Source organism: Bos mutus, chromosome 9 (assembly GCF_027580195.1).
Source record: "Bos mutus isolate GX-2022 chromosome 9, NWIPB_WYAK_1.1, whole genome shotgun sequence".
Taxonomy (NCBI): Eukaryota; Metazoa; Chordata; class Mammalia; order Artiodactyla; family Bovidae; genus Bos; species Bos mutus.
Window position 1 is genome coordinate 100,163,579 of NC_091625.1, and position 26,880 is coordinate 100,190,458.

Sequence of the window (26,880 nt, forward strand, 5' to 3'; positions counted from 1 at the left end):
GTTAGACACGACTTGGTGACTGAACAACAACAACCAGCTGTAGATGTTCACCCCACCTGCCTCATACCTTTACACCAGCACCTCGGTGGTATTCGATTAAATCCCTGGGCACTCTGTCTCGACTAGACTGACCCATAAGACTCACCATCCAAGCCCCTTACACAGGAGGCAGACTGGTCCTGACTCCTCTGCTCTCACCCCCCGTGACTGCCCGTCGCCCCCCCAGGAGAAGCGCTGCCCCGACCCCAGCATCTCTCCCTGCCCCCTCATTTCTGCTGTGTGTCGTCCTCAATGTGCCTGTTCCCGGGACGGTACCATGAGCAGTACTGAAGGTACATCCCGCTGCATCCTGAGGTCCCACAGCCTTCTGCCCTCAGGGCCTTTGCACATGCCCTCCTGCTGTCTGGAAGCCCCCAGACATGGATATGATTCCCCCTCTTCTTTCGGGCATCTCTCCAGCATCTTAGGAGGCAGAACTCCCCTCAGCAGTTGTGAAATGGCATCCTCCTCACCACCCTGCCCACCCTCTCCTTCCCCGGCTTTACTTTCACTCACAGCAGTAAGCGCCGTCTGACATAGTCCCCAGTTTGCTGGTTGGTTTGTCTGCCCCCTCTGCAATGCAAGCTCCAGGACTCCAGGGACCTGGCATTTGGCTACAGCTGAGTCTCCACCATTGAGGACAACGCCCAGCAAGCAATATGTCCTCAACAAATGTGAGTAATGAATGAATCAACAATAGTAACTCCAGTAATGGGCTAGTTACAAAGAGGTGAAATGGGTGTCCTTGTCTATGGCTGACGAGAGTTTAATTTGTTACAACCACCGTGCAATTTCACAATCTGGACATTGTGACAAATCTAGAAGAAAATTCATGCATGTGCCATTTTACACAGAAACCTACTTACACGGAAATTGACTTTGCATAGTTTCAGAAATTACGGTCTCAAATAAAGTTTGTTCATTGAAGTTGCAAACGTCCATTTCATTGAAAAGAAAATTTTGAGAACAAATTAAATAGTCAATAATCCACAAGGAAATCAGTTCACTTCAGTCGCTCAGTCATGTCCAACTCTTTGTGACTCCATGAATTGCAGCACGCCAGGCCTCCCTGTCCATCACCAACTCCCGGAGTTCACGCAAACTCATGTCCATTGAGTCGGTGATGCCATCCAGCCATCTCATCCTCTGTCATTCCCTTCTCCTCCTGCCCCCAATCCCTCCCAGCATCAGAGTCTCTTCCAATGAGTCAACTTTTCACATGAGGAAATAGTTATATCAATTAAGATATAGCCACACCATAGAATATGATGTAGCCATTCAAAAATAAAGCAGATTGTCATTTTCTTACTTAAAATGATGATTCTAATATAATGTCAAATAATGACAAGTTGCAAAGCTATTATAAGTTGATCTAATTTAGTTAAACTACATGCTGCTGCTGCTGCTGCTAAGTCGCTTCAGTTATTTCTGACTCTGTGCGACCCCATAGACGGCAGCCCACCAGGTTCCCCGGCCCTGGGATTCTCCAGGCAAGAACACTGGAGTGGGTTGCCATTTCCTTCTCCAGTGCATGCATGCATGCTAAGGCACTTCAGTCGTGTCCGACTCTGTGCAACCCCATGGAAAGCAGCCCACCAGGCTCCTCTGTCCACAGAATTCTCTAGGCAAGAATACTGGAGTGGGTTGCCATTTCCTTCTCCCAGTTAAACTATATAGGCACCTATTAATTTATAGTTATAATTTATCATTAATTAGTAATATAAGTGCACAAGCATTGTTTTTGTTTAGTCGCTAGGTCGTGTCCCACACTTGGCAACCCCAGGGACTGTAGCCTGCCAGGCTTCTCTGTCTGTGGGAGTTCCCAGGCAAGAATACTGGAGTGGGCAGCCATTCCCTTCTCCAAGGGATCTTCCTGACCCAGGGATCCAACCTGGGTCTCTTGCATTGGCAGGTGGATTCTTTACCACAGAGCCACCAGGGAGGCCCGTGCACAAGCTTGCTATATGGATGGACATATGCATCAAACACAAGATACACAGAGAGAGCTCCGAAGGCCATCCCTTGAGTCAGCATTGTGAGTATCTTGGGGAGATAGACTTTCTTGGGATGATAGCATGCACAGTATAAGTATTTATAGTCAAGATAAAGGGTTAAAACCACACAGACAAAACCAGGATTCTGGTCCCTTCCAACATGCAAGGTAGACCCACATGCAGACAGTGGTCTAGAATATTGCCTTTCATGACAGTATAAATAGTGAATACGTTCTGCCTGCAAGGCTTTACCCCTTTGCATGGTGATCCACGGAAGCCAGCCAGTGTGGACGCCTCTGCTGCACGGAGCTTGAAGTGTTGTGGAGATGCGCCTCCCAGCTGCCCCCGGCCATGCAAGCACATGTTCCTGAGGACTGTGGCAGGTGGGCTGCAGAGGACGGGACAGCCCGGGAGACACATGCCTGGCAGAGTGCCCGCCAGGAGGGAACCCACTCAGGGACACGTGTGAGACGCCTTCTGCTCCTGGGAACATGTAGGGCATATGACGGGCTGAGATGCTCTTTCTACAGCAACGCACAGGAACTTGAAGCTTAACTGCTGGGTGACCTGTAGGTGTGAGGGGCCTGGGGACTGTGGTTTACGCGTGTTAAAAGCAGAGTGCGACCACTGTCTCTATTCACGAACACCAGCACACCTGGCTCACCCTGGCACTACCCCGCCATCTGCTCCTGGACCCCAGTGGCCACTTTCAGAAAACAATTGATTCACCTGCTCCTCCCTCACCTCAAACTTATGCCAAGTGTATATCCTCTGTGTTGGTACTCCTGCTTCTCTCTGAGCCTCTTTCTCTTTCAAAGCCCAGCATTCCCAAAGCATCTCGGATGGACCCTCCTGGCATCACCTGGTCCCTGGAGACCTTGAACTTGAGGCAACCTCTGTGCTTCCTCTAGCCTAACATGTGGGACTTGGACATTAAAGGTTTATGTAAACAAATCTATGTCACCCAATACGTCTAACTTAAGATTGAAACCCTCATGTTTATATTCCACTTATCTTTGACCTTCACAACAGCCAAAGAACAAAGAAACCAGACTTGCACTGACTTTAAGTGCTCAGACCATATTACAGGCAAGGCAAGGATAAAAACAAATTCCAACTCAGGCAGTTGTCATGAAGGTCAAAATCAGGTAACAGGTGCAGTGTAAAGAACCAGGCCAGGTTTGTAACTCTGTGAAACACTGTATCATTCACAATCAGTAAAGACGATTTAATTAAATGGAGATTTATTACACAACTGCATTTTGTTAAATGTTTATACTTAAACTTGCACTGGCAAGTAAGAAATGAGTTTAATCTATGTTGTAGCAGTGCTGAATTTCCTATTCCTATCAAATAATTGAAAGTATTTTTTTTCCTGAAGAAAGTTATTGATTGAAAGCAGAAATTACTCTAGGAACGACTATTGTTATGAACATGTATTTACAAAGTAAAATGAATCACATGAATACATGTATTTAATTCAATATCTTGAGAAGAACACAAAGACCACATTGACCTTATTGGAGATTAAAATGACGAAGTGAAATGTATCTTCTTCAATGTTTACCTCCACAAACCCACATCGCACATACATGGTGGTTGTGAATTTTCATAGGCCATTCTTCCAGCCACTTAAGAGATATCAGTCTCTTTCAATTTTGCAAATTCTTTAATAAATCCCCAAAGGTTCCTTAAAATAGAAAACAGATGAGTACAATGGGTTAGAGAAAAAGTACATGAATCATAAAAGAAAATTTCAAAACAAACGTCTATTAAAACACATTCACTCACACACGCATAGTGAGACTTGCACCCCTCCCCTTCCATTTTAAAGGGCATTTGTCACAGATGCTTGGCCTTGGATGCGGCGAAGCTTCTCTGCATATGTGCCCAGGCCTCTGCAACACTTTCCAGGCCAAGGAGTTTGTGCCGCAGAGGTGGGTTTACCTTAATGACGCTGCTGAGCTTAGTCGCTCAGTCGTGTCTGACTCTTTATGACCCAATGGCGTGTAGCCCACCAGGCTTCTCTGTCCATGGGATTCTCCAGGCCAGAATACTGGAGCGGGCAGCTGTTCCCTTCTCCAGGGGATCTTCCCAACGCAGAGATCGAACCCAGGTCTCCCGCATCATAGGCGGATTCTTTACCATCTGAGCCACCAGGAAAACCCAAGAACACTGGAGTGTGTAGCCTATCCCTTCTCCAGGGGATCATCCTGACCCAGGAATCGAACTGGGGTCTCCTGCACTGCAGGTGGAGTCTTTACCAGTAGAGTTACCCAGGAAGCCCTTACCTTAATGATGTTTGTATGTGTGCTTAGCCACTCAGTCATGTCTGACTCTTTGCGACCCCATGGACTATAGCCCTCCAGGCTCCTCTGTCCACGGGGATTCTCCAGGCAAGAATACTGGAGTGGGTTGCCATGCCCTCCTCCATGGGAACTTCCCAACTCAGTGATCAAACCCAGGTCTCCCGCATTGCAGGTGGATTCTTTACCGTCGGAGCCATGATATCACCTGAGTTCATTCTCATTCACAACGCTCTGGAGGGCTCTTCCAAATGCTGTGTTTGCATTTCCGTGTTCTTTTCCATCGAGAACACCCGACATAATGCAAGGCCTCCCAGAACCCGGATCTCCCTGCGTGGTTCAACCAGCACCCAGCCTAACACCGTTTCTCCTTTCTCTAACACGTAAGCTGGCAAGTCTGATGGTCCATTTTCTGACTCTTTTGCAGCTAAGGGTCGCCTTGGTGCCCAATGAGATACAGTGGAAGTCCCTGGGGCGGGCTTTCCTACCTAAATCCAACAGAACAGACTCACCGTGGGATGCCAGCTGTCCTGCGATTCCCCCCTCTTCCTTCCCCCTGGGACAGGGACCCATGCCTAAAGACAGCCAGGCGGCCACCCTCAGGCCACCACCCGAGGGCAGCAGGGAGGGAAAAGAGCTCCGACTCCTTGATTCCACTGAACCTGTACCACCACCAACTAAATGTCTTTTTACCTGTTGATACAACAAGCTTTTCCCATATTTAAACTGTCAGTGGTTTTTCCAGCCGTCTCAAATCCTGAGGGTTGAACAATGGTACCAACTCAAAGAAAGTTAACTCTGTAAAATCTAAACTTAGGTAAGAGATAATAATAGTCGGCATTTGATTTTTAAGTTAAATCTTTCAGACTAATACATGTATAGGTTTTTCCATGTATCACTACCAATACACAAAAATTTATCATGTATTTAGTATCACGATTCTCCAAGCCAGGCTTCAGCAATGTGTGAACCATGAACTTCCTGATGTTCAAGCTGCTTTTAGAAAAGGCAGAGGAACCAGAGATCAAATTGCCAACATCTGATGGATCATGGAAAAAGCAAGAGAGTTCCAGAAAAACATCTATTTCTGCTTTATTGACTATGCCAAAGCCGTTGACTGTGTGGATCACAACAAACTGTGGAAAATTCTGAAAGAGATGGGAATACCAGACCACCTGATCTGCCTCTTGAGAAATCTGTATGCAGGTCAGGAAGAAACAGTTAGAACTGGACATGGAACAACAAACTGCTTCCAAATAGGAAAAGGAGTTCGTCAAGGCTATATATTGTCACCTTGTTTATTTAACTTATATGCAGAGTACATCATGAGAAATGCTGGACTGGAAGAAACACAAGCTGGAATCAAGATTGCCGGGAGAAATATCAATAACCTCAGATATGCAGATGACACCACCCTTATGACAGAAAGTGAAGAGGAACTCAAAAGCCTCTTGATGAAAGTGAAAGTGGAGAGTGAAAAAGTTGGCTTAAAGCTCAACATTCAGAAAACGAAGATCATGGCATCTGGTCCCATCACTTCATGGCAAATAGATGGAGAAACAGTGGAAACAGTGTCAGACTTTATTTTCTTGGGCTCCAAAATCACTACAGATGGTGACTGCAGCCATGAAATTAAAAGATGCTTACTCCTTGGAAGGAAAGTTATGACCAACCTAGATAGCATATTCAAAAGCAGAGACATTACTTTGCCAACAAAGGTTCGTCTAGTCAAGGCTATGGTTTTTCCTGTGGTCATGTATGGATGTGAGAGTTGGACTGTGAAGAAGGCTGAGCACCGAAGAATTGATGCTTTTGAACTGTGGTGTTGGAGAAGACTCTTGAGAGTCCCTTGGACTGCAAGGAGATCCAACCAGTCCATTCTGAAGGAGATCAGCCCTGGGATTTCTTTGGAGGGAATGATGCTGAAGCTGAAACTCCAGTACTTTGGCCACCTCATGCGAAGAGCTGACTCATTGGAAAAGACTCTGATGCTGGGAGGGATTGGGGGCAGGAGGAGAAGGGGACGACAGAGGATGAGATGGCAGGATGACATCACTGACTCGATGGACATGAGTCTGAGTGAACTCCAGGAGTTGGTGATGGACAGGAAGGCCTGGCGTGCTGCAATTCATGGGGTCGCAGAGTCGGACATGACTGAGCGACTGATCTGATCTGATCTGAAGGTATGCAATTTGAGAAAAGAAAGCCACCCACAGCCACACGCCTTCCCCCTTTCCTGATCCTTCCCCTTGAGGAATATCCTTCAACTCTTCAGTTTTTTCCCCCCAAAATATATATTTCTATATTGCTAAATAATACATATGATGGAGATTTAAACCTTGGACCAAGCATTCTTAAGCAAAGGAAAAGATGTCACATGTGTAATGTACGTGAAGTTAACACTCAGGAACCCACAGACTTCAGAAGCATCGTCCAGGTCATCTCTTGTGAATGGACGGCTTTAAGGGCTCCAGCGTCAGGGTATGACAGTTGCTCCATCAGAGCTTCAATACTCACTGCTGCTCCTCCTCTCTCAGCTTGTTCCTCCCCATGATCTGCTTCACGAAGTTCACAATAAACTACCAAGAATTAAAAACCACTTGGTCACATACAACGGCACGGTACTGGTCGTGGGCAACATCAGTAATGTTGCCAATCGCATCCAAATGCATTACCACCTCTAGCATCAGGCATAACATGCTGATTAATGCCAAATATAATGCAGAGAGGTGCACGTGGGTAGTCAAGGTAGCACTGCGACCCATTAAGCAGCAGATTGTTACCATGCATTGTGGAAGGCTGTCGTGAGACGTCATTAAGCGAGCCATGGCATTCATAAACTCATGATAATTCTTTGTTATGAGCGGTGGGTTAGAGAAATGGTCAGTTCTGATGGACACATTCAACTATTAAAGGGAGAATATTTTCATTAATGTATTAGCTTACACCTGTCCAGTTTTAAGCTAAGGTCAGCATAGCGAGATACTCCTGCCGTGACAGAACATCATGGTTTATAAAGACTGTGCACACACCGCCATACTTGATTCATCACATAGCACAGGAAGGAGCCAGCAGAAACATTTCTATTGAAAAGCAGGCTCTAAACACTTACCTGAATTTTCTTCATTAAAATTTTATTTGCTGTTTCCAACTTTATAGTTTCAGTCTAAAGGAAAAACGGTTTTAAAAGAAAGACAAGCAGTTAACAATATTTGTTAAGTATTTTTCACCATTTATGGAACAAAAAGTATTCTGTGAATGCCATTATCTTAATTTTGAAAGTATTCAATATCACACCCCTTAGAAACAATGGATTTACAAAGCATGACATGAAGGCTGTTCAGAGAGAGAGGAAAATCCTGGCCCTCGGGTCAGAAAGCAGAGGAGGTGGAGCTTGATGTTGCAAAACACTAGGGGATTTTAGGGGAGTTCCAGAGTAGGCGCATTCCACATATTTTTGGAACTAATAATGGAATTTTTAAGATGGCTGGATACAATATAAAAATACAAATGTCAATAAGTCATGCATATATAGACATCACTGATTATAAACTGCAAAGTTAAGAAAAAGAATTTTTTGAGTTTCCGTTCACAATAGCAACAGATACCAAAAAGTCATGAAATGAAAGTGACAAAAAATCTTTAAGACCAATGCGTTAAAATAAATATAAAATGACCCTAGATGGAGTGTTAATATTAAAAAGCTGTCATCTCTCCCCAAATGAGCAACCAAGAGTGTATACTACTGAAACTGAAAAATTAGTTAATACTGTAAATGAGAATACTCAAGATAATTGTGAACAAAATGATGATGAAGAAGGGATGAAAAGGTTTGCTCCTCCAGAGATGCACCATAATGGAAATCATTCGCGAGTATCAGCATATCGTGAGGCTGGATAATATACAATTAGGGAGTTGGGCTGACTTTACATCCTAATACTTGCTCACTGTAAGCTTGATCAAGTTACTGAGCGTATGTATGCCTTGGTTTCCCCGTATGAAAAAGGGGGTTAATAAAAACATCTATCTTTTTGGGTTGTTTGGAATTAAATGAAATAGTATTTTTGTACTATTTACAGCAATATCTGTGCATCATAAACCTGTGATACATTTAGTTATTTTTTCTTCTGGTTAGAAATAACATTTCAAATCCAGACCTAGGAATCAGTTATCTAACAGGATAATAAATGCAGCTCTATTATATCCTCCAGTATTTGAATTAAGGAGCCAAATGTAAATAACAAATATTTAAAGTAATATAAATTATTGATATGGAATCATATAGAATCTTCTATTTCCCAGGTTTAAAAGAGGTTTCAATATTGAAAGCAAAGTTTACATGATTTTGCATTATAGCATGCTCAGAACACATAAAGTTGTAACTGGTTTCTGCTGTTTAAGCATTCAGTTATAAAATAGTGTTTCTTTTTAGGACATTATTAAGTTTAAAAAGTGGGGGTAGACTCTCAGTGAAAACACAGAAAGAAATCCGACCAGATTATTTTCAAAGAGACACAAGAGAATCCAAAGCAAGTTTGGACCACCACCACCTTCCTATAATTAGGCTTTAAAAATAAAGTAGGGTTGGGAAAATATATGAAAGTCTGTAACCAGGAGAAAAAAGGATAATCACATATGACTTACAAACTCTATAAGTAGAAGTTATATTTAATAAGATTTTACACAATTTAAAATTGTGTAAATTTTAACTTAAGAAGTAGGCCATCATAGCATTTCAAAACATTAGATCATACATAATACACATAATAATTTATGTGTATCAAGATCATAATTTTATTGTTATCCAGAAAATGGTTAGCAACAGTTGTTCAGGTCTAATACAGCAGGTTCTCAATGGCAGTAATTAATCCTATCTTCCAGCATAATGTGAAACTGTACACGTAACCTTGGGGTCAATGTGGCTCGACAGAAATTATAAGGACTTTGGGGCCCAGAAGATTTAAGCTGAATCCCAGCTTTGCCCCCTGTGTCTCGTGCCATATTGGGTGGGTCGCTTAGCTTCTCTAGGCTTCAGATTAAACTACTTAGCAAACACTGGACCCTAAATGATGCCCGTCATTATCTTTACGACAAGCATTTTCCATATAAAATTGCTAATTTCTAAGAGATGTCACTTGGGCTGGAAGAGATTCGGTCTGACCCTTAATAGAGTTCTACAGAATTTTTATCACCTTCACTGTCGTTGTTTCAGCTGTGCTTACATGCAGGCTAAGTTGCTCAGTCGTGTCCGACTCTTTGAGACCCCCATGGACTGTAGCCCTCCAGGCTCCTCTGTCCATGGGATTCTCTAGGCAAGAAAACTGGAGGGGGTTGCCATGCCTTCTTCCAGGGGATCTTGTCGACCCAAGGATGGAACCTATGTCTCTTATGTCTCCTGCTTTGGCAGGCAGGTTCTCTACAGCTAGCGCCACCTGGGAAGACCTAGTTTAGCTACATCTCTTAATTATTCTATTCATTTGCTACAAAGTGGTTGAAATGAAAAATGTTTAGACCAAATGTTATATTTTGCCGCCATTGAATGTCAAATCACTTCATATGTTTGCCAAGGTCTTCCAGCAAAATAACAATGTAGACATTGAAAAAAAAACAATTTGCATACCTCTAAGCTTTTGATCTTACTTTCAGTGATTTGCAAAATTCCAGTATGAACAAAGCTTGTTTTAATTAGTCTTTCAAGAGCTTGAATCTCATCCCATTTATGAAGTACTTCACACCTCTTTTTTTCAACCTTCTCAATAAGAGTAAGGTTCTCCTCCTTCACGACCTTTTTCTCAGGTGATTCTGGAATAATTTTTTAAAAACAACATATTCTGTGTTTAATGCCTTAATTCTTATTAGTAACATTATGTATTAACAATACTAAGTACATTGTATATAGTTATAAAATATAATGTAATTCAAACTTCAAGCACGTCAATAAAGATTATGAGAGCCAAATTAAGTATATAGGTTTCACTGCCTTAGTGTAGATATATATATTTCCTATCTTTTCCTATTAAAAATATAAACAGTAAAGGCAAGGATAGCAACTGAAATAAAAGGGGAAAAAATGATCAGACCCGAGAATGGGGTGTCCCTCCTTTAATTCATTTATGTACTTGATGAGTCTTTATCAAGTACCTAGCACAGCATGGGCAAGGCGCAAGGATGACTCTGCTGCAGGCATGGGACTAAGGTGAGAGCAGGAAGACGCACAGGAGTCAGGTGAGTGGGAGGCGTGGGGAGCAGGCAGAGGGGCAGAGCTGACGCCTTCCGGAAGGGGGAATTTGCACGGTACGGTGGGGGCACCGAGGGCCAGGGGAGAAGCAGGAAATCAGAACACTACAAGGAGCAGGTGGCAGATCAGAAAGGTCTTCTAGCCCATGGGAGGAAACCAGTCAAAGCTGTTTGAAGAGGTCTGAAGCCAGCCTGGCCACTTACGACCAGCCGTGTTGTGGCTGAGGGGCAGAGAGTGAAGACGCCGCCGCTGGTACCCCGACTCAAGCCTCCATGTGTCTGGAGATGCCATTCATTGAAACTTCCAAGGACAGGCAAATGTAGAGAGGAAAGCTTCACCTTGGACTTGCTGAGCTGGCACTCAGGTGCCATGTGCAGTAGGCCGTGGCATATACCGACCGTAAGCCTGAAAAGGTGTTACAGCAGGAAAGAGATCTAGACTCAAAGACGTGTGCATTGAGCCAAAAACATGCTGAGCTCCAACAAAGATCGGTATTTAAGGAGCCGAGAGATGGAGGCAGAAAATAACTCAAGGGTAAGGATGCACTGTTCTCAGTCAGCACAGGTAGGCTCTGATGAGTCGAAAGACTTAATTCTTTGAGAAAGAACAGCTTCTTTTTTTTTTAATGGAAAAATGCCATGAGCAAGAGTGATCTTACCTGCTGATACACACCAAGTCACTGCTGTCATTCAAACTTGCCCAATTTGGAAGAAGGGAAAAGTGTGAAGGTGCGTTCTGAAACCTGGGTGACTAAGTCCAGCAGACGCTGGAGAAGCAGACTTGCCGGAGCAGAGGCAGTCATGCTTAAGCTTCTGCCGTGAGTTCTGGGAGAGCCAACGAAAACGTCTCTGATTCCCATCTCAATCCAAGCTGAAGGTTTCACCCGAAATAAGTAACTGGCAGCAAGGAAGACAGAAGGTGCAGAGAGCCACTCACATGGCCCGACTGTGCCTTGTCTTTCTACCTAAAGAGGAAGACCGTGGCATCAAAACAGGGGGAGTCCACAGAAAATGCGTTTGTCTGGAGGAGGCTCAGGAATGAGAAATCTTCAGAAAGAGAATCCAGGAGGATGCAGGTAGGGTCCTGGGTTTCTTTAAGTGTTTGAATCCGTGTCAGAAACAGCTAGGACCAAATATTAAGAAAAGATTACTACAGGCCTAGAAAGTTGGTAACTTCTTTTTGCTTATTATTTTTATGAGCCTTTGCCATGTTATTCTGTTAGCGTTTAGCAATAAAGTGTTACATTTTTTAAAATGGTGGCAAGTTTTAAGAAATAGCAGGAGACAGAAAACCAGGGAGCTCCAGTCTCATCTTGCGACCTGTCTGGAGAGGAGCCAACACACGTCCCTTGCAGCATTGTTCACAACAGAAGGCATGCAGCAAACTCGGTGTGCATCAGCAGAGACGAAGAAGATGCAGTACATGCAACAGAATATCCCATGGGTGTGTGCTACGTCACTTCAGTCGTGTCCGACTCTCTGCGACCCCATGGACTGTAGCCCGCCAGGCTCCTCTGTCCATGGAACTCTCCAGGCAAGAATACTGGAGTGGGTTGCCACGCCCTCCTCCAGGGGATCTACCCAACCCAGGGATCAAAGCTACATCTCCTGCATTGCAGGTGGATTCTTATTTTCAATACATTTTTTAAAAACATTAAACAAGAGTGAGCAGGACTGCAGATAGAGAAGGAATCCACCAACCTCTGAGGTCTGGAAGAATCACAAGACCAGGCCGCCTGGAGACTCAGGCCACAAGAAACCCTTGAAAGATGCCCACCAGGTAAACCACACAGGCCTGGCTCATGGGAGGGCAGAAAGAACCAGAGGAGGGAAAACGAAATCCTCTGGGGTCACAACCTTTGAGGCCAAGTTTGCCGAAGAACCCAAGACCATTAGACTTGTGAGAACATCCTCAAAGATGCTGAGATGAAAGCGCGATTCCACGTGAGTTAGTGCGTAACAAGCCTGGAGTGGGAGCGGCACCTGACTGAGCCACAGGGTTAACTGCAGAGGTCAGTGAGACAGACAGTCACCTGAGCCTGTTTGGGTCATTTAATCCAGCTGTGAATGGTGTGCCCAATTTTGAGATCATTTCTATTATTTCATTGAGTGTGTGAATATTCACAAAATGTCATTAATTTCCCACAAACCGTGTGGCCCTCTTCATGAGTGATGATGGCATGAGGAGGAACCCACAGGCAGAGTGACTCCGCCGTGCCAAGCCCTGTGTTCTTGCATCCTATCAGATCCTCTTAATGACGAGGGAAGCGCTATCCTTGCCTCCACTGAACAGGCAGCAGTATCACGAAAGCGGTTCACGTAACAGCCATGTGAGTGGGGTGCTGAGGTGTGCATGTTGAGGCCCATTTGCAAGAGAGGGTGCCCCACACCTGGACAGAACCTTGTTGTCCAGAAAAGCTGACTCCTCTGATGCAAGAATAAAGACACAAAGTGTCTGGAAACCAGACTGGACCATCCTCCTTGCTGTTACGCTGGAAACCACAGGCCACTGCGACACTTCCTCTATTTCCATCCCCCAGGGATGCCCTGGAGTATTCACAGCTCCCCCCTAAAACCCACTACGTATTTCAAGACACTTTCTCTAAAATAAACTCATTTAGTTCTTCAACACTTCCTCAGCGGAGTTGATTCTCATATTCACACCATTGCGTCAAGGTTCTTAAAATCTATTTCAAGTACTTTGGTTATTCTCTCAACATAAGGTCCGGAATTCATTCAAAGTTTCACTAAAACCGAAGAGATCTTACAGGAAGATGACACGCACACGAGCTGTCTGTGATTACAGCAACTCGACAAGCAAACGTGCCCAAAGCAATAGAAACTGCGATAAACATCTTCACCCAGACAAATCTCTCCAAGAGATCAACTACTTCCTGTGTCTTTAAAGTACTTTAAACCACTTCAGATAAAAATGAAAACTTACTGAATTTCTAAGGAGCTTGATGGGGGCAGGGGGAAGATAATAACCTCTCTGAAAAACCTTTTCAAACTAGCAGCAGAAGCCATGAACAGGGAACTAGTCTTGAAGATTCCTCATGCGGAGGTCACGGCAAACCTCACGTCAGAAGACCAATCACAGGGTTACTTGCCTGCCCGGTTCCTCGCGGCCTCCAGCAGTACACGCTCCTGCTCCAGTTCATTTCTGAGCCTGCGGTTCGGTAAAAATACATCATGATACATTAGCACCCTGTTCATACCGTCCTCCTTTTCTCTCTCTTATATCACAGACTTAAAAACTGAGAAATAAGAACTGATCCTCTGAGTTTCTAACAATAAAAAGATGACTTGAAGATGTAGATAGAATGAGACTGAATTAGTCAAGTTCAATAAACTAAAGTATCCTTTCTTATCAAGAGCACCCAAGCCACTAGTTAAAGGAGCTGGTCTTTTAGTGTCTATTGATGTTCCTTTGTGACTTGAATTTTTAAGAAGCAAGGACGAAAAGAAACTAGCCATTTTACACTCAGTTCAGTTCAGTCGCTCAGTCGTGTCCGACTCTTTGTGACCCCATGGACTGCAGTGCGCCAGGCCTCCCTGTCCATCACCAACTCCCAGAGTTTACTCAAACTCATGTCCATCAAGTCGGTGATGCCATCCAACCATCTCATCCTCTGTCGTCCCCTTCTCCTCCTGCCTTCAATCTTTCCCATTATCAGGGACTTTTCAAAAGAGTCAGCTCTTAGCATCAGGTGGCCAAAGTATTGGAGTTTCAGCCTCAACATCAGTCCTTTCAATGAACACCCAGGACTGATCTCCTTTAGGATGGACTGGTTGGATTTCCTTGCAGTCCAAGGGACTCTCAGAGTCTTCTCCAACACCACAGGTCAAGAGAATCAATTCTTTGGCGCTCAGCTTTCTTTATAGTCCAACTCTCACATCCATACATGACCACAGGAAAAACCATAGCCTTGACTAGATGGACCTTTGTTGGCAAAGTAATGTCTCTGCTTTTTAATATGCTGTCTAGGTTGGTCATAACTTTTCTTCCAAGGAGCATTTTACCCTCTGAGACCAATAATGAAATAATAATGAGGCCAATAATACTAGTGTAATCCCAGCACAGACCAAGCGCGATCACCCTCCCCACCTGTCATTGTGGTCCAGGGCCGCTCTGATGGCAGTCACGAGCACCCTCAGCTCCTCCCTGGCCCGCTCCACATCCGCCGTCTTCACCTTCCCCTTCTGCAGACTCTGGACCTGAGTCAGCAACGACTGGGCAGGACAAGGCCAGAATGGGTGAGACAGACAGAAAACAAGGGTGAGAATTTTCTCTGTTAATATGGTGTGTCCAAGATGTCCGGGGTCAAATGCTAAGTAAAATAGTAAACAGAAGGGATGGGCCTGAAGGAGGAATATTGGAGAAGGGATAAGTTGTCAGGTGAAGGTCTGGGTAAGGTGTATATATATATATATAAAATTTTAACTTGGAGTCTTTATTTCCCTAAGAAATTAAAAAGTGGTGGGGGATTTCATTGCTCGTTTGTGTGGGGAAAGAAAATGCTGAATAAAACACTTCATGAGTATTATCAGCAGCACTGTGATTATTTTTCTAAATGTATTAAAAACAGTATTAATCCAATGGCTGCAAAGTAATGATTCTCAAATGTGGTGAAACAAAACTCTCTGGCTCATTTGGGTGACGGGGGCCAAGTTTCCAGGAAGAAGGATCTAGAGCCCCGCCGGCCTGCGGACGCTTTCATCCTGGTGTTTGGCGGGGATGTGGGCAGACGTGGTCCTCAGTGACTCAGCCTCAGAAAGCAAAGAGCAAGGCAGACCCCAGCTGGAGCCTTTGCTTACTCCTGCCGAACAGAGGCTTCTTTCTGAAGCACGAATCGCTCAAGGCAAGGAAACAATGCCCGAGTGTGATTCCCTATTGAGTCAGAACTGCCCTCCTCATCAGGCCATGATCTTTGTTTCTTTGTTTAATAGACACAATGAGACTCTCTCCTTCCCAAGAGACACGATTTTTAAACTTTATTGAAAATGTCAGAAGTCGCCTTAGTGACAGTGCCGTATTCTCTGAGCTGTGTGCGTGATAATGTCATCGCTGCCGTCCATTTTCCTTCCCGAGCATCCACACGTGTGACCTACGCCCGGAGAGAAGCCCTGGAAGGTGTCACAGAGAATCCAAGGTCACCCCACGTCTTTTAAGATCAGTAACCTTCCTGCTCAGACACCGAAGTGTCGGCCTTCAGTGGGACGCTGGCTGGATACGCTGTAATCTGGAACTCACTAGAAAGACCTAGGTGCCACCTACAAAGCGGGTCACCATCAGTAGGGGGGACCTCAACGAGCAGAGAGGCAAAGCCATGTCTGAGCAAAGCAAGCCCAGGAGAGCAGGTCACGGAGGACAAGCCTGTGCAGGTCACCGAGAACTGGCGGCCAGAGGTGGCGACCAAATCAAGAAACGTGCGCGCCTCCCTGGCCACCCCTCGCTGTCGCCAGGAGCAGAGGGCCAGTCCGTCACGATGTCCTCATGGACATAAGGCCCACGCCTATTAAAAGTACCCACTGATCTAAATCATGCAGGCACAAACGGGGCTTCCAAGATTCAGGCTGTTTCCCTGTGCTCAGGAAATATTAAAGAAGAAACAGGCTCTGTTTAAGACATGCATGACCGACTGTTACCTTATACTGTTCTGTGGGATGGTTCTTCAGAAGTAATAGCATGTAGAGTTCATATTCTTCCTACAGAAAAAAAAAGAGAGAAGAAAAAAGAAAGAAAAAAAGGAAATGAGTAAGAAAGGAAGGTGGGAGGGAGGGAGAAAGAAGGAAAAAGAAAGTAGAAAAAGATCCATTGGAAATGTTATGAGATTACTGTACAATGTAACTTTCTTTGCATATGTAAAGAGGCTAAGGAGTGTCAGTTCAGAATATTTTTAAAATATAACAATGCTCCTGAAATATATTAAATAACATACACACGGAAATGTGCAAAAATCTCACCATTTTTAAAGCACAATAGAGTATTGACTATTAGGACTCACAAAACACCTGGACACACGTGCAACATGTGACCTTCTGCCACTAGGGGGTGATGTGGATCTGGGCTGCCCTGGTAGCTCAGCTGGTAAAGAACGTGCAACATGTGACCTTCTGCCACTAGGGGGAGATGCGGATCTGGGCTGCCCTGGTGGCTCAGCTGGTAGAGAAACCACCTGCAATGCAGGAGACCCTGGTTCGATTCCTGGGTTGGGAAGGTCCCCTGGAGAAGGGAAAGGCTACCCACTCCAGTATTCTGGCCTGGAGAATTCCATGGATTGTATAGTCCATGGGGTACAAAGAGTCAGACACGACTGAGCAACTTTCACTTCACTTTAACCTGCAGAAAGCTTGAGTGTCAAAGAACCAATGCTTTTGAACTGTGGTGTTGAAGACTCTTGAGAGTCCCTGGGACTGCAAAGAGATTCAACCAGTCCATCCTAAAGGAAATCAGTCCTGAATGTTCATTGGAAGGACTGATGTTGAAGCTGAAACTCCAATCTTTTTACCACCTGATGCGAAGAACCCACTCATTGGAAAAGACCCTGATGTTGGGAAAGATTGAAGGCAGGAGGAGAAGGGGACGACAGAGGATGAGATGGTTGGATGGCATCACTGACTCAATGGACATGAGTTTGAGCAAGCTCCAGGAGATGGTGAAGGATGGGAAGCCTGACATGCTGCAGTTCATGGGGTTGCAAAGAGTCGGACATGACTGAGCAACTGAACTGAACTGAACCTTCGAGAAGCAGAAGATATTAAGGAGGTGGAAAGAATACACAGAACAACTATACAAAAAAGAGCTTCATGACCCAGATAACCTCGATGGTATGATCACTCACACTCACCTAGAGCCAGACATCTTGGAATGTGAAGTCAAGTGGACCTTAGGAAGCATCACTATGAACAAAGCTAGTGGAGGTGATGAAATTCCAGCTGAGCTATCTCAAATCCTAAAAGATGATGCTGTGAAAATGCTGCACTCAATATGCCAGCAAATTTGGAAAACTCAGCAGTGGCCACAGGACTGGAAAAGATCAGTTTTCATTCCAATCCCAAAGAAAGGCAATGCCACAGAATGCTCAAACTACTGCACAATTGCACTCATCTCACATACTAGTAAAGTAATGCTCAAAATTCTCCAAGCCAGGCTTCAACAGTATGTGAATCAAGAAATTTCAGATGTTCTAGCTGGACTTAGAAAAGGCAGAGGAACCAGAGATCAACTTGCCAACATCTGTTGGATCATAGAAAAAGCAAAGGAATTCCAGAAAAACATCTACTTCTGCTTTACTGAATATGCTAAAGCCTTTGAATGTGTGGATCACAACAAAGTGTAGAAAATTCTTAAAGAAATGGGAATGCCAGACCACCTTAGCTGCCTCCTGAGAAACCTGTATGCAGGTCAAGAAGCAACAGTTAGAACCATACATGGAATAACAGACTTTTTCCAAGTTGAAAAAGGAGTACATCAAGGCTGTATATTGTCACCCTGCTTGTTTAACTTATATGCAGAGTACATCATGTGAAACGCTGCAGTGGATGAAGCACAAGCTGGAATCAAGATTGCTGCAAGAATTATCAATAACCTCAGATATGCAGATGACACCACCCTTATGGCAGAAAGCAAAGAGGAACTAAAGAGCCTCTTGATGAAGGTGAAAGAGGAGAGCAAAAAAGCTAGCTTAAAACTGAACATTCAAGAAAACAAAAATCAGGGCATCTGGTCCCATCACTTTACAGCAAATGGATGGAAAACAATGGAAACCGTGACAGACTTTATTTTCTTGGGCTCCCAAATCACTGCAGATGGTGACGGCAGCCATGAAATTAAAAGACGCTTGCTCCTTGGAAGAAAAGCTGCAACAAACCTAGACAGTGTATTAAAAAGCAGAGACATTACTTTGCTGACAAAGATCCATATAATCAAAGCTATGGTTTTACCAGTAACCATGTGCGCATGTGAGAGTTGGACCATAAAGAAAGCTGAGCACCAAAGAATTGATGCTTTTGAACTGTGATGCTGGTGAAGATTCTTGAGCTACCCTTGAACAGCAAGGAGATCAAACAAGTCAATTCTAAAGGAAATCAGTCCTGAATATTCACTGGAAGGGCTGATGCTGGAACTGGAACTCCAATACTTTGGTCACCTGATGGGAAGGGCTGACTGATTGGAAAAGACCCTGATGATGGGAAAGATTGAATGCAGGAGGGGAAGGGGATGACAGAGGATGAGATGGTTGGATGGAATCACCAACTCAATGGACATAAGTTTGAGCAAGCTCCAGGAGCTGGTGAAGGACGGGAAGCCTGGCATGGGGTCCATGGGGTCGCAACGAATTGGACACGACTGAGCAACAGAACAAGAACAACAAACTTCCTAGAGATGAATGCTCCAGGGATGGAGACTGGTCACCATATCCTGCTTTTAAGCCTTATATTTGGGAATGGACAGTAACAGACCCTTCAAGCAGCCTGATTCCAACTCAGCTCTGATATGATGCTCACTTTCAGCAGGAAATGACAACAAACTTAAAACTCCATCAAGATGCATTTAAAATTACATATGGATAGCTTTAGAAGTGTCTGTGTACATTTATGCTCAGTGGATAAGAGTTTATATTATAATTAGGAAGCTTTAGTAGAAAAATATGGGCTTCAGAAGTGAGCTAGCTGGGTGTTTTTCTCACATGGCCCACTTAAGACTCATGTGGCTGCACACATATTCCTTTGACTCTCCATGAATGATTTTCCTCCTGTGTAGAATGGACACCATGAAACTTGGCAGAATTTCTGTGTGGCCTGAGCTCATGTGTGCAAAACTCATGCATGGCTCTCAACTGTTACCTGGGAGATACGTGTTTCTATTACCTTAATTTCTTTCAAGATATCACCAAATACCAAAGAACTTTTGCAAATATCTTCAAAGACTTCTCCAAAGACCTGGAGTCTGTTGAACTCTTCAGGGTCACAGACACATATTTTCTGGAGCTCCTGGAGGAAAAGAGAACCACCCTGCTTCAGGATGACTTCATTTTCCTTTCTGGTTTAGTTTCTCGGGCGGGGCATTCTGTCAGCTGGGTAGCAAACCACTTGGTGCTGAGGCTCTATGATCGCCTGACTTCATTTATTCCCTTGCATCCTGTAAGTCAAGGGAACAAACAGTGCCTCTCTGCCTCCACAGTGTTTCCAAGGTCCTTCTCTTTCCACCAGTCCTCTCAGCCAAAGCTCTCATCTGCTGCTGCTGCTAAGTCGCTTCAGTCGTGTCCGACTCTGTGTGACCCCAGAGACAGAAGCCCACCAGGCTCCCCCGTCCCTGGGATTCTCCAGGCAAGAACACTGGAGTGGGTTGCCATTTACTTCTCCAATGCATGAAAGTGAAAAGTGAAAGGGAAGTCGCTCAGTCGTGTCCGACTCTTAGCGACCCCATGGACTACAGCCTACCAGGCTCCTCCATCCATGGGATTTTCCAGGCAAGAGTACTGGAGTGGGGTGCCATTGCCTTCTCCGAAAGCTCTCATCAAGGTTTGGTTATTCCATATGTTGACTCTTTCCTGCATCTTCACCCTTCCAACACCTGGTCCCCAACTAAGTATCACACTCAGCTCTCCGTAGCGCATCCCATGACGCCTAACCTTCTACAGATGGAGAGACTCCTATGCAGACTTTACCTGCATCCTCAACTCTCTCCTCACCCTCGGTTCGCATTCTTTCGTAATGACTCGGGCAAACCTTGTCTCAGCTATTTCTGCTGCCCCAGGGGCATTTCCCTCAGTGTAGCAGCCACTGCTTTCCATTGTGAAAGCACCTCCAAGGCACGTTTCCAAGCTTCTTTTCTTGCACCCTAAGTGTTACCATCTGGGCTTCCCAGGTGGCTCAGCATTTCCACCTGCAATTCAGGAGACTGGGGTTTGATCCCTGAGTTGGGAAAACCCCCATAGAGAAAGAAATGGCAATGCACTCCAGTCTTCTGGCCTGGAGAATCCCATGGACAGAGGAGCCAGGTGGGCTATAGTCCCTAGGGTCGCAAGAGTCAGGTGGGACTCTGACTAAACAACAGCTGTCTCACCTACATCACGTGGGATATTCCCAGCCACTGGCAGCCCTTTGCTGTTCCACCTGCAAGAGTCAGAGCAGCCTCGGAGGCTGAGTCTCTGCCAACAGTCTTGAGACCCGGCGGGGGTCTCCATAGCATCACAGAACTGCCCTCCTTACCTGCTCCAGCTTCTTCTCATGGCACCTCGCTGCCTGGCTCCCAGTGAAGTCCCTCATCAAGAGGTCTTGCTTGGCCAGCACTTGTTTCTGGAAGCTCAAGAACTTCCTGTAGCTGTCTGCTTTCGTTATGGCAGCCAAGTGCGAGCTGACGTACTGGAACTCGTCCCTGCCCGGAGGGGACATCACACACTCACGGCTGGACCTCACCTCCTTGTACTTCAGAACCTTCATGTCCGGCAATCTCAGCTCCTCTCGCTTTGGCCGTGCAGGAGAACCCACCTCTCTCAACCCCGCCTTAGGACTCACGTCCTCCTGCGAAGCGTGGGAGGCCTGTGAGGGAGGGTTTAGATACCTGAAGAGCGGTGTGTTCTCAGCATCACTCGGGCCCACCGCTGTGTTGATGGTAAAATGAGCCAAAGCATCTTTCATCTTCTTGACCTTATCAGATAGCCTTTCCGGTCCAAAGACTTTTGACTCCCGGGGCCTGTTGGCATTGGGCCAGTGATACAGGATGGTCTCCGGGGGCCTGTAGAGCTTGTTGGGGTTCAGGTGTCCGGAAGTGTACATGTGGACGTCATCTCTGTGGTTTTTCTGCAGTTGGTTCAGAAGCGTCCGCAGATTGCACAGAGTCTTAACACCTGGTGTCTCACAGTGCTTCCACCTCAGGTAAACTGGTCAGGAAAGACAAGAAGACCAGTAAGTGCCACTCTAGTTCCCCACCAAGGCCATAAAAGGGCCTGTGCACCTGCTGAGCTGGAGACTACGGAGAGGCAAGAGGGCAGGCCAGCCCGGCTGCAGAGGAGGGCTGGGGTAGGGGCACGTGACGGGCAATTCCCATCAGCAAGCCGGGACCCGCAGAGCCGAGAAGGAGGAAGCAGGGACTTGGCTCCAACAGGGAATTAATTTTTAATTTTAATTTATTTATTTTTAAATTGAAGGATAATTGCTTTACAGAATTATGTGGTTTTCTGTCAAGATCCTGGATAAGGAAGGCATTCCCCTCGGCCAGCAGAGGCTCATCTTTGCCGGCAAGCAGCCGGAAGACGGCCACACTCTTCTGATTACAGCATCCAGGGGGAGTCGACCGGCAGCTTGTCCTCCGTCTGAGGGGCGGCTGTTCGTTCTTCAGTCTTCTATTCATGACGCCCAGTGATGGCATCGTTCTGCCCTCTAGCCATTTACCCCAACTGAAGTTTAGAAATCACCATTCTCAGCAACAGCTGAACCTGTCCAAAATGTTGATGAAGGTTTTGTTGCATGGTAAAAAAAAAAAAAAAGAGTCGGTCACTTGGCCCCTCCCTTCCCCACTCAGAGGAAGACAGTGACCCACAGAGTGAACCCGGGGCATGTTGATGTGGACCCCAGCTCCCTCCACAAAGGGTCCCAGAAGTAAGGGTCCATTTGGACACTTGGCCCAGGACAGAAGACGACGGAAAAAGCGAGCTTTTGGAGTCCGTTTCCTACTACGCGAGTTCAGAGATCTTACATCATCTCTCTGAAGCAGTTTCTTCAGCAAAATTAGGAGACTCGTCCTACTCAGGACGAGGCTAATTGACAACCAGATACAATCGCTTTTGGCAGAGAGGCACCTGGCAAGGAGGGGCCGTTCCCTAAATGCTGCCTGCGTCATCCAAGGACTGCGGCGCAGGGAGCACCGCCTAAGGGCTTCCGGGAGGACGTGAGCACGCAGACGCCGCAGAGGAGCGGGAGGGCCCACTCCCGGCCGGCGAGACCCGAGGCACCCTGCCCGGAGACGCCTGCAGGCGCCCACGAGAGCACGCCACGCTGTCTGCGGCCTGCCTTGTCCCCCGAGCTGGAGGGGCCCCGACGCAGGGCATCGGACCAGGCCCATCTGGACCCTCAAGGCTCCATCGTGAGCTCCCGGAGGCCGAGGCTTTCCCCACGTCCACACCCACTGCCGCCCTCGGTCCGCACGGCCCGAAGGAGGAGGCCCATCCGGAAGGAGGCCCTTTCAGTTCCAGGGAGGGTGAGGGCAGTGGGGTGACCAGCACGGGTCCCCCCACCCAGTGAGTGCCAGCGTGACTTCTGAATTCAGCCTTTCCACCCCACCTGTCGCTCTTCCCTCCTCCCGAGCCAAGGGGGCCAGGGCAAGGCGTCCCAGGACCCACGCCCCCTCCTCTGGCCGAGACGAGTTCAGGACGTGTCCCTGACCCCCGCATTGTCACCTTAGAGGGAAGGGCTGAGAGCACCAAGGGGTGAGGGGTGACAGCGACTCCGCTGTCCGAAAAGCCCTGCATCCAGAGGCCTCACACCCGCGTGGGTCCCCTGCCCCATGGTGGCACCTCAGGCTGTGGGCTGGCTCTCCACCCTGGGAGAGTGGTGATCACAACTCTCTGGGATCACAACTCTCTGGGATCACAACTGGCACGTCAGGGTTGGGCCTGGCTGGCTCCTGGACTCCTTGGGGAAATCTGTCCTGGGCCCTGTCCTGTTGGGACAGGATCCAGCTCCTTGCAGCTGTAGGACAGAGGTCCCCACCCCCTTGGTGGCTGCTGGTGAGGGTCTTTCCTGGCTCCTGGGTCTGCCCATCTTCAGGGTCACATGGCCTCCATCCCTGAGCCAGCCAGCAAGAGCACTCCACATATTTCCCATGCCCTTGACCTCTGACCCTGCCCCGTGCCTGACTTCATGTGATTAGGTCAGGCCCACCTGACACGCTCCCTGCCATGAGGTCACCAGTACCAGGGGACACAGTGCAACCAAGGAGCGCTCTCCCCATGTTCAGTCCCAGGGTCCATGCTGGGCAGGGGGCAGCAGGGCCCTGGGTGGAAAGGAATCAGCCTGTCCCTCCTGTGTAGCTGGATCTTGGAGCAATGGGATCATTGAGAATTTCCCTATTAAATAGATTAGTACTTCAAAGAAAGCAGTTAAGAAATGTTAAAATATTAATGAAACAAGTTTCCAATTAAGATATATCTTAATTGATAATCATTCTAATTCATCAAAGGCACCAACACATAAAGAAAACACTAAAAAAACATCACATTAGTTGGGTTTCTCCAGGGAAACAGACCCAGAAGGATGAATATGTTGTTGTTCAATCACTCAGTTGTGTCCAACTCATTGCAATCTCATGGACTGCAGCACGCCAGGCTTCCACAGCCTTCAGTGTCTCCCAGTTTGCTCAAACTGTTGTCCATTGAGTTGGTGATGCCATCCAACCATCTCACCCTCTGTCATCCCCTTCTCCTATCTTCAATTCCCCCAGCATCAGGGCCTTTTCCAATGAGTCAGCTCTTCTCATCAGGTGGCCAAAGTATTGGGGCTCCAACTTCAGCATTAGTCCTTCCAATGAATATTCAAGGTTGATTTCCTTTAGGATTGATTGGTTGGATCTCCTTGCAGTCCAAGGGGCTCTCAAGAGTCTGCTCCAACATCACAATTCAAAGTATCATTTCTTCTTTATCGTCCAACTCTCACATCCATACATGACTATGGAAAAACCATCACTTTGATTGTACAGACCTTTGTCAGCAAAATGATGTCTCTGCTTTTTAATATGCTGTCTAGGTTTGTCATAGGTTTCCTTCCAAGGAGCAACATCTTTTAATTTCATGGCTGCAGTCACCATCTGCAGTGATTCTGGAGCCCAAGAAAATAAAGTCTGTCACGGTTTCCACTTTTTCCCCCATCTATTTTCCATGAAGTGATGGGACCAGATGCCATGATCTTTGTTCTTTGAATGTTTCAAGCCAGCTTTTCACTCTCCTTTTTCACCTTTATCAAGAGACTCTTTAGTTCCTCTTCACTTTCTGTCATTAGAGTGGTATCATCTGTATATCTGAGGTTGTTGATATTTCTCCCAGCAGTCTTGATTCCAGATTGTCATTCATCCAGCCTGGCAATTCACATGACGTACTTTTCAGATAAGTTAAATAAACAAGGTGACAATATGCGGCCTTAATGTACTCCTTTCCCAATTTGGAACCAGTCAGTTATTCCATGTCCAGTTCTAACTGTTGCTTCTTGACCTGCATGCAGATTTCTAAGAAGACAGGTAAGGTAGTCTAGGATAGAGGTTTATTATAAGGAATTGACTCACACAATTATGCAAAAAAAAAAAAGCAGAGTCCAAAATCTGCAAGATGGATAGCAGGCTGAAGACAGAGTTCATCCAAATGCCTTCTGCTGGAGGATTTTCTCCTGCTAGTGGGAAGTCAGTCTTTTTCCTTTACGATCTTCAACTGGTTAGATGTGACCCACCCACACAATGGAGGGGAATCTGTCTTACTCAAAGGCTTCTTATTTAAATGTTCATCTCATCCAAAAACACCTCAACAGGAACATCCAGAAGGCTTGACCAAATACACAACACAGTAGCCCATATAAACTGACACATAAAATGCACCATCATGTGTTAGACCAGCTCTCTGTGGAAAAGGAGAGGAGGTGACTTAATTGCGATTTTCTTTGTTGATTCTATTCCAAAAAAGGATTTGGAGTCACCAGCAAATTAATTGGCAAGTCATTCCAGACTTAGAATTTGTTTTCCTTAGTTTGCAGAAAGACTTGCCTCACTAGACCTGGAGAATCCAGATTCCATTTCTCTCTGCCAAGATCCTGTGATAAGGACCAGGGTTCCCAAGTCAGCCATGAAAAACTCTGAAGAGTTTTCAACTGTAGACACTGTGATTTGCATATCCTGCCATGTCAGCGTGACAAGCAGGAAAAGAAAAAAGCTGAAAGGATTCATGGAATATTCGGTTCTTTACAAAATGATCAGAGCATAAATTTGCTTTAAGTAAAACCAAACCAACTTCTGAATAGACGCTGATAAGGAAGACACAGAAATAGGTTTTTTGGACTAGATTTAAACTAACAAATATTTCAACCAGAGTTTTCTCTCTGACCCCAGTTTATCTGAATCATCAATGCTTTCATGCACTCTGTGTGGTGAGAAAGCAAGAGCTTCAGAGTTCAAAGACCCAGGTGAGACTCTGCTGCCCCATTTGCAAAATCACAATAACCCAGGCTCCAGAGACGTGAAACTAAATCAGAGACAGGGAAGCGCTTTGTACACAGTGGTGGACATGTTCTCTGGTGTGTGGTTGTTTATTGAGGACTATAGAAGGGCCGTGTACCAAAGAAACTGTCTCTAAATGTGTCATCTTTAAAAAAAAAAAAAAAAAAAGAACACAGAAACAGTGTCTAGAAATTTCCTCCTATTTCTCCTCCTCCCAGAGGACACATACACACACACACACATGTCCGACCTCATTTTCTGCCTTTTATTACTGGATTTTCTGAAAAGGCTCTGATTCCTAAATCCAGTCCTAAATCCCAGTGACCCCGGGAGCTGAGTTGCACCACCAGAAAGCTTTTCATTTTCCACACTGGGTTAGAGAAGTTGGTTCCTAGGCAAACATCCAGCAAACATCAAACACCAAACACAAAACGCTCAGCATCTACTTACATTCAGGCTCCATATCCTCAGCCATCGCCACCTTCCACCTGCAGCTGCTGAGGCTGGGAGTTGCTCTGGAAACAGACAAACATTCCAAGGCCCTCCTCCGGGGCTCCTCTGTTGCCAGGCAACCGGGGCACAGTCCCAGCCAAGGGATCTTTCCTCTGAACCTCTCTTATGCCTCTGGCCTTCTTGAACAGGGAGTACTAGATTTGCTTGCCTGTTTTCACTTTTAAAAGAAAAACCCTTATGTGATTTGAAAAAATTCAAAATACCTTTGCGCGCTCTAATTCCTTTCCAAAGCCAAGGGAGCCAAAGCTAAGCGGCCTTGGGTTGGGCATCTTCGACGGAGATGCCCAGATTGTTTAGTGCACGACCCATTCAACTGTGCTTGGAGTTCTAGTGCAGAGTAGGTGCCAGTCTCTAAATGATCATTTAGTCATTTTACTGTTTTATCCACGAAATTCTTCGTGGGGAATTGAGATCAGGGGAGGTAAAGTGAACTGCCTGAGAACAGTAGTGTGGAGGAGAAGCCTGTAAATTCAAGTTTTGCACAGAGTCTGTGCTTTTTCCTCGGGCGATCCCAAAGGCAAGAGAGGAAAAGCTTAAAACCACTAAGATTTGTATCTTTGAAAACTGTGTTGTATTTTACTGTCTTGCA

At 45.9% G+C, this 26,880-nt stretch overlaps 1 protein-coding gene across 1 annotated transcript; it reads right to left on the minus strand.

The window, feature by feature from the left end:
* Nucleotides 1-798: 798 nt before the first annotated feature.
* Nucleotides 799-26,281, minus strand: C9H6orf118 (chromosome 9 C6orf118 homolog). The gene is made up of 10 exons (XM_005903645.3): nucleotides 26,229-26,281; nucleotides 20,795-21,465; nucleotides 19,451-19,573; nucleotides 16,226-16,285; nucleotides 14,685-14,809; nucleotides 13,687-13,745; nucleotides 9,960-10,141; nucleotides 7,452-7,505; nucleotides 6,857-6,918; nucleotides 799-3,723 (listed from the first exon to the last, which is right to left on the minus strand). The coding sequence occupies exons 1-10, from the start codon at nucleotides 26,251-26,253 to the stop codon at nucleotides 3,666-3,668; spliced, it is 1,419 nt and encodes a 472-aa protein (XP_005903707.2). The 5' UTR covers nucleotides 26,254-26,281; the 3' UTR covers nucleotides 799-3,665.
* Nucleotides 26,282-26,880: the final 599 nt, after the last annotated feature.

Bases quoted from the DNA above. Each gene is read 5' to 3' on its own strand.
- C9H6orf118 (XM_005903645.3), bottom strand. From the start codon at position 26,253: ATGGCTGAGGATATGGAGCCTGAAT. The intron at 16,286-19,450 runs GTAATAGAAACA...TTTTTTCTGTAG, and splicing joins ATATCTTGAAAGAAATTAAG to GAAGAATATGAACTCTACAT. The intron at 13,746-14,684 runs GTGGGGAGGGTG...ACCGAACCGCAG, and splicing joins GCCCTGGACCACAATGACAG to GCTCAGAAATGAACTGGAGC.